The 8,226-nt window shown below is 44.5% G+C and overlaps 1 protein-coding gene across 1 annotated transcript in view; it reads left to right on the top strand.

Annotated features, from left to right (window-relative positions):
• The first annotated feature begins 480 nt into the window (after positions 1 to 480).
• LIPT2 (lipoyl(octanoyl) transferase 2) overlaps positions 481 to 8,226 on the top strand; it is a 350,867-nt gene continuing 343,121 nt past the window's right edge. Inside the window, exon 1 of the mRNA XM_042458851.1 lies at positions 481 to 1,246. Within this exon, the coding sequence (XP_042314785.1) occupies positions 496 to 1,246 (751 nt within the window). The 5' untranslated portion in view covers positions 481 to 495. The remainder of the gene's footprint in view (positions 1,247 to 8,226) is intronic.

Here is an 8,226-nt window from a genome sequence, read left to right as displayed (position 1 = left end):
AATACTGAAAGGGCACTTCATAAGAAGGGAAATGAAATATGAACTAGCTGTTCTGTTCACAGAAGCAGTTCTGAAGTCTATAGTTTCTGTTTGTTAAAAAGCAGCGATAGCTGTCAGTTAGTGGAGAACATTGCTTCTTTCCTTCGGATTACAAAGGGAGAATTAAGTTCGCACATTGAAACCAATGTACTTCACTTTGGCTGGATTGTTGCTGCTGCGTTATGTTCATTATGTATTGATATTAATAGAGCTAGTTCAAAATCACAGTTTGGAGGCCACTGAGTCCTTCTCCTCTTGTCACTCTCTTCCTCCCTAATTCCAAAGTGCGCTCTTTAAGGGACTTTGGACTATAGCTCCCAGAATCCCAGACTATCGGCCAACATGGCTGAGGGGATTCTGGGAGCTGAAGTCCAAAATCTCTCTTAAAGGGCACAGTTTGGGGACGACTGAGTCCTTCTCCTCTTGTCCCTCTCTTCCTCTCTAATCCCAAGAGAGATGTTGGACTTCAACTCCCAGAAGCCTCCGCCATGTTGGCCAATAGTGTGGGATTCTGGGAGCTGGAGTCCAGGCTTCAAGGGCCCAGTTTGGGATGACTGTGAGGCAAGGCATGAACAAAGATGCCGTTTCCCCCTCATAATTCCCCTGCTCAGGCCGCCCTCGAGGGCTTTAGCGCGGGCGCCGCCGGAGGAGGAGGAGGAGGCCAGGGCCAGGCCGAAGCGCGGCCGAGTGGCGGCGTCGGCGTCTGAGGCGATGACTAGGCCTCCTGCAGCTGCCCTTCCTCCTTCTCCTCAGGCGGTGCGCCTCCTACGACTAGGCCGCGCGGCCTACTCGGCTTCGCTGGCGGCCCAGGAGCGCTGCGTCAGGCGGCAGAGGGAGGGAAGGGAGCCCGCGGCGGGGAGGCTGCTGCTGTGGGAGCCCGAGGGCCCGGTCTACACGGCGGGGCTCCGGGGCCTGGCCTCCTCGTCCTCCTGGGCCTCGGCGGAGGAGGAGGCCCGACTGAGGGCTCTGGGCGCCGGCTTCGAGCGCGTCCCCCGCGGCGGCCTGCTGACTTTCCACGGCCCCGGGCAGCTGGTGGCCTATCCGGTGCTGGACCTGAGGCGCTTCGGGCTCCCGCTGCGGGGCTACGTGGGCGCCCTGGAGGCCCTGGGAGTAGGCCTCTGCCGCCGCCTCGGCCTCGGCCTCGCCTCCGCCAGGCCCCCGCCCTACACCGGCGTCTGGCTCGGGGAGAGGAAGGTGGCCGCCCTCGGTGGGTTGGAAGGAAGGAAGGAAGGAAGGAAGGAGAGGAAAAGAAATGAATGGAGGGAGAGAGAGGGATGAAGGAGGGAGAAAGAGAAAGAAATGAAGGGGAGAGAAAGAAAAAGAAATGATTAGGAGAGAAAGGGATGAAGGGGAGAGAAATTAAAGAGAGGAAGAGAAAGGAGAGAGAAAAAGCAATGAAGGGGAATGAAAGGGAGAGAAAGAAAGGAAGGAGAAAGAAAGAAAGAAAGAAAGAAAGAAATGAAGGGGAAAGAGAGAGAAGAATGAAGGGGAAAGAGAAAGGAAGGAAGGAGAAAAAAGAAAGGAAGGGGAAAGGGAAAGAAAGGAATGAAGGGGAGAGAAAAAAATGAAAGGCATAAGAGAAAAGGAAAGAAGGAAGGAGAGAGAAACAAGGAAATGAAGGAGACAGAAAGAAAGAGAGAGGAAATAAGGAAGGAAGGGGAGATAAAAAAATGAAGGAGAGAAAAAAGAGAATGAGAGAAATCAATGGGCTAGAAAAAAAGAAATGAAGGAAACAGGAAGGAAATAGAAAGAAAGAAATAATGGAGAGAAAGAAAAAGAAATGAAGTGGAAAGAGGAAGGAAGGAGAGAGAGAAAAAGAAATGGAGAGAAAGGGAAAGTGAGAAATGAATGGGTTAGAAAGAAAAAGAAATGCAGGAAATAGAAGTAAAGAGAGAAAAATGAGGAGATGGAAAGGAAGAGAGAAAGGAATGATGGGGATAAAAAGAAAGAAAGAAGAACAAGATGGAGGGAGGAAGAAAGGAAGGAGAGAGTAAGAAAAAAGCGAAAAATGAGTGGGCTAGAATGAAAAATAAATGAAGGGCATAGAAAGAAATGAAGAAGAGAAAGAGAAAGAAAGGAAGGGGATAGAAAGAAGATAAAGAATGGAAGGAGAGAAAGAAAAAGAAATGGACAGAAAGAGAGAAATGAATGGGCTAGAAAGAAAAGAAAAGAAACAATAACAATAATTTATTTATATTCTGCTTTTTCTCAAGGAATCAAAGCGGATTATAAGAGTAAAATGATATAGCATACAATTAAAATTAAAATTTAAAAAAATGAAGGAGGAAGGAAAGATGATTAAGGGAAAGGAAAGGAGGAAGGATGAAAGAGAGAAAATGAAGTAGCAAAATGTAGGCGGAAAGGAAAGGAGGAAGGAATGAAAGGGAAAAAGAAGAGTATAGGAAAAGAAAGAAAAATATTGATTGAAGAGAGGGGAAGGAAAGAAAGAAGAAAAGAAAAACTTTGGTTGTGATTTGGAAAATATTATATGGATGGAAGGAAAGAGAAGGAAGGAAAAGAAGGCAAGAGATAAAAAAGGAAGTAAGGAATAATGGGGCAAGGAGGAAGTGTGTATGGGGGAGAATGAAGGAATGAAAAAAGAAGATAAAGAAAGAATAATGATGGAAATAAAAAGCTACAAGAGAGATTTTTGATGGATCGTAAGTAAGATTTTGATTTGATGAGCAACATTTGGGAGATATACTAATATACTAATAATATGATATACTATATCATATATGATATATAGATCAGATAATGAAATACTAATGTCACATAACAAAAATTTAACTGCTAAATTATGTCATAATATAAGATTGCAGCTAGAAAAAGAACCGGTGACGACCATATGGTTAAATGGCTCAAAACATCAGGAGCACATTAACATTAGACCAGGGAGAACGCATGGAACAAGACACAGCATTTTACAAAATCACAAGATGTGAAAGGAAATTATCTAAATTGTTTCATAATGTGTACTTTGCGCCAGTAAATTAAACTAAATGTATGAGACTGTTGATGCCAGATGTTGGAAAGGCAACAAGACGCAAGGGGCTTTTTCCATTTATGGTGACTTGCCCCAAATAAAGAAACACTGGAAAGGAATACATCAGCAATGTCTCAAAGGATAGGGAAATGTATTCCTATGAGACAGAGCTCTTCTGCTGAACATGACATCAGTATTACAGAAGACAGATGCAATAAATATTGGAACTAATAGATACATGGTCACAGTAGCAGTCCATTGCTTCCCCTGAGGCTGAGAGAGTGTGACTTGCCTAAGGTCACCCAGGGGTTTTTCTATGCTCATGCAGGGAAGCAACCCTGGTCTCGAGATTTGTTGTCCAATGCTCAAACCACTATGCCATGCTGACTCTCTCCCATCTTTAGGTAGGCAAGGAGAATTGGGTTAATCCATAAGATCCCACTGAAAAAGCAACCAGGTCCATGATAGCAAATAGATCCAGCTTCCTCTCTGCTTCTCCTCCCAGATCACGCAGGCCTCTCCGAGGTCATCTCCGTCCCAGAGTCCCAGAGGTCATCCAAGGCTTTCCCGGAGCTGCTGGCCGCTTTCCTCACTGAACTCTATTTCAGCAACAAGCCCAGGTTTTTGCCGGACTTGAACACCCTCCGGAGGCAAAGTGGACGGGAGGAAGGTTGGCAAGGTAAACATGTCCCAGGGCGGCCAGATGCATTCATCTCAAAGGAGGTCAAGGCACCGCAAAGTTCAGGGCACCCAAGAAAAATGTGGATAAGTTCCCAAATGAAAGCTACAAACACTCTAGAAATATACATTCATTTCATTGGGTTAATTCACAGCTACAGTGGGCCCTGGTATCTGCTGGGTTTGTTTCCAGGACCACGTGTGGATTCAAAAATCCATGGAAGCTCAGTTCCCATTATATACAATGGGGGATTATGTGTTATTATACTACTACTACTACTACTACTACTGTCCATAATTGCTTGGTATACACTGGGGTTTGGTTCAGGACTCTGGTGAATACCAAAATCCATTGAAGCTCATGTCCCATTACATACAATTAATTTATTATTATTATTATTATATTATTATTATTATATTATTATTATTACTATCATAGGCACTGGTATTCGCTGGAGTTTGGTTCTGCATTGCCACAGCTTGGCAGCACTCCTTGGTGCTGCATCATATGGATGCAGCATCAAAGGAGTGCCATGATGCGTGCGCCATGTGGAGTGGCACGTGGCATCTGGCGCCCTGGGACAGAGTTGGGGTTGTTGTCATCTGATGCGACAACTCCACCCAGGCCAGCCTTAATGACTGGTCGAAGAGGGCCTTCAGTCTACTTCCTCAATGCATTTGGTGACTGGAAGCCAGGTACAAACATATACTCCACCAAATGCATCTCAGGAAGTAGAGAATCTATGAAAGCTCATGCTGCCAATTTCTTTCTTTCAGTTAGTCTCAAAAAGTGCTGCAAGATCTGTGTATTCTGCAGTTAGAGTCACCAGCGTAATGCAGCACCAAAATCCCCAATGCAATTTTGGCTGCATCAAGAGAAGTGCAATATAAGATAAGTGATAGTATTACTCTATAATCCCAGGTGCTTATATTTTCTGACCAAAATCTAAAACTCAAGAAGCAATCCCTTGTGATATCACAAGGAAAGGGTCTAGCGATGTTACAAACTTGATGTTACAAGGGGCAGTCTTTGTTAATGTCATTAAGTAGAATATAGGAAGAATTGGTCACAGTTCTGTTGTGTAGGCCATTCAGATTAAAAACACCAAGTCTAACAATGAAGAGACATGATATGCACCCTGCTGAGATTTCTTCTTTTTGCGTGGAGGACGAGAAAAAGAGGGACCAACCCTTGAGATCTAGAAAATGTATTAATGAGAAATTACCAGTCTGTAATGGAGCCATGGCCTCATTCAGTATCAAAACGTGGGAAAGGGTTTTGGTGTGGCTGACCATGCCTACCGCTTTAAAAGGGACAGTGCCATTTTTTTCATATTTCCAGACCGTCTCGTTGTTTTAATATAATGTCCATTTTATCCCATTTTCAAGGGAAATGCCTGTTCGGTTGCAAAAAAAAAAGGTTTGAAGATCCCTGTTTGTAAATTGTGGTGGTCACATGCAAGAGATCAAGTGTCTACATTGCAAACATACATTAGTTTGTGAATCAAAGCTTTCATGGCCGGCATCCATAGTTTTTTGTGGGTTTTTTCGGCTCTGTGCCATGTTCTAGAAGAGGTATATTCCTGACATTTCGCCAGAATCTGTGGGCTATGGGCATCTTCAGAGAATGCTTTGCTGAAAGGAGTTTGTGTGTGTGTATGTGTGGTGTGTGTGTGTATACCAACTCCTTTCCAGGCAAGCATTCTTGAAGATGCCAGCCACAGATTCTGGCAAAACGTCAGGAATAACCTCTTCTAGGAACATGGCCCACAGAGCCTGAAAAACCCACAAAAAACTGTACATTAGTTTCATTGAAAAATATAGAGATTTCAGCTACTGAAGGAGCCATCCACATTTGAAAACCATGTACACAAGGTAAAGTCTAGTAAAAGTGAAGTGTTTTGTCACTACAAAACAAAATTGTGTCATGAATTGTCAGAAATTTGATGTAAGGTGTTGAAAGACGAAAATTGCTTCATAAGGTTACTTCCTTGGAGAAATATTCATGGCGCGATGGTAATGAAATCCAGTCTCCGCTCTACGTCTCTTTAAATTTTGGTATAAGTTCGGTCATTGAAGAATAATTGTCAACTCAATAGGTTCATGTAGTAAAAACCTGTTTTGTTTAGTTTTTCATGAATAGGGAAATTATATATAACCTTGTTTTTTGCCATCCCAATACCATCCTGTTTTTTTGTCTCAGGGAAATACGGCCAGCCTAGTTTGTGGGTTGTTTGGACGCAACTCTCAGTATCCCCAAACAACCTCTCCAAGCTTTGGCAAGCTGGACAGTGTTTGCTAGGTTCCTGCTACACCTTTTATGCTGCAACAGACACCATCCTTAAACCACACAGACGATTAGCAATTAGGAAATAACCAGGCTATTTTAAATCATTCAGCTTTGCAGTGGATGCTATTAAGCTGCTCTGATCCGCATCGGCTGCCGCTACGAAGCACCTTCATGGAGAGGATGCGAGGCTGGGCAATGCTCCAGAGCACCAAGGAGGTACTCCAGGGCGCCACTCTACGGGCCAGGTGAAGAACACCACTCTCCAGGCAGGCTTCCCCTCCCAGAACAGCAGGACCCTGGGAAGAATAGCCGCCCACTACCCAAGCTTCTTCTGATCTCAGTACATGTGAAGGGATCTAGGGGTCCTAGTAGACACAAGTTGAACATGAGTCAACAGTGCAATGCTGCAGCTAAAAACGCCAATACGATTCTAGGTTGCATCAATAGAAGAATAGTGTGCTATATCAAGGGACGTCATAGTGCCACTCTATTCTGCTTTGGTCAGGCCCCACCTGGAATACTGTGTCCAGTTCTGGCCCCACAATCAAAGAGGACATTGAGAAACTGGAGCGTGTCCAAAGGAGGGTGACAAAATGGCAAGAGTCTGTAAATCATGCCCTATGTTTAGCCCGGAGAAGAGAAGGTTAAGAGGTGATAGGATAGCCCTGTTAAATACTTGAATTGATGTCATATTGAGGAGGGACAAACTGTTTTTTGCTGCTCCAGAGACTAGGACCCAAAGCAATGGAGGCAAACTACAGAAGAAAGAGATCCAGCTCAATTAGGAGGAGTGTCCTGATAGTAAGGGCTCTTTGATAGTGGAAACACAGTCCCTTGGAGGATGATGGAGTCTAGCCCTCTGTTGATGGCCATGTGTCGGTGGGGTTTTTGATTGAGAGTTCCTGCGTGGCAGAATGGGGTTGGACTGGATGGCGTTTGTTGGTCTCGTCCAACCTGATTCTATGATTCTTGACTGCAGTATTCATCTGGATCAATGTTTGGATCCTAGGTACAGGAACTCTTTACAGTTTTCGTTTTCCTTATTGTCTAGTTTGAATTTGTGTAGGTTCTCCGTGGTCATTATTTTGTTTTCTTTCTGTTCACAATAGACCTGCCTTTGCACTTTCTTCCTGATCTTTCTCAGTAGTTGTTCAAAGTCTGTGATGCTTTCTGCTAAAATAGGGTGCCGTCTCGGTATCTTAGATTGTTGATATTCCTTCCTCCTATCTTCACTCAGCCTCTTTTGAATCTAAACCTGATATTCTTAGAATATTTTTCGCATACAAGTTGAACAGATAAGATGAAGGGGTCGACTTGCCTGACCCCTTTGCCAATTGGGAACCAGAGCCTGACAACCCACAGAAACTAGGGGAACCATTCTGCTTCCCCTTACTCTCTTCTTGTCCTAAATACAGATTTCTCATCAGGACTATCAGATGTGTGGGCACATCCATGTCTTTGAGGGCGTGCGATTACATATAAAAATATTTTACTGTATCTCCCCCCCCAGTTTTTTCATCGGTTATACCCAGGAGGTAGAGTTTGGGGCTCTTTTTAAAGTTAGATCCAAGCATTTTAGTTATTCACCCCTCTCTGAGTTGTCACCCATTGCAGTCCAAACTCCTGCACCCCTTTAGTGATGTCCCTACTTCCTTTTCCTGGAAAATTGCTTCCATTCTGGGAAAAATGGCAGTGGTTTGGTCAAAGTGGTCTTCCAGACCTCAGGGTGTGCCCATCCCTTTATTGCAGGAACGAATCTAGATGAGTTAAAGCATTCCAAAAAATGGAGAGGAGAAGACTAAAAGAGGGATTAACAGTCTAGGGTTGCTGCTTTTCCCCCTAAAAGTTGCAAAACTTGCGGCCTCCTTGCACTCCTTCCTAACAAGGCGGCTGCCTTCTGACTTCCAGAGCCATGCGTCACTTTGCGTGCCCTAGACCATGAGGATCCTGGACTGGCTGTTCACGTGTCCACCAAGGGAGCGAGAAGCTCAAGCCAACAACATTGCCTTCTTCGTGAAGGTAAAAAAATGATATGGCCAGAACGTGGGAACTAATAACAAGAACAGAAGAAGGACTGGTTGGTACGCCGTGCAATCCCAACATTTCATGGAGGACATAAGGACACATGGGTGGCCAAGCAACATCAGAGTGGTGGTCAAGATGGCTAAAGCCAGGAATAAGGAGAGACAGACAAGTTAGGAAAGGCCACAGCAGTTTGCTTTTGCCGTGAGTT

The sequence above is a fragment of the Sceloporus undulatus genome, chromosome 3 (genome assembly GCF_019175285.1).
Source record: "Sceloporus undulatus isolate JIND9_A2432 ecotype Alabama chromosome 3, SceUnd_v1.1, whole genome shotgun sequence".
NCBI lineage: Eukaryota > Metazoa > Chordata > Lepidosauria > Squamata > Phrynosomatidae > Sceloporus > Sceloporus undulatus.
Note: the sequence above shows the minus strand (reverse complement) of the source record. Positions and strands in the feature narration are given on the sequence as shown.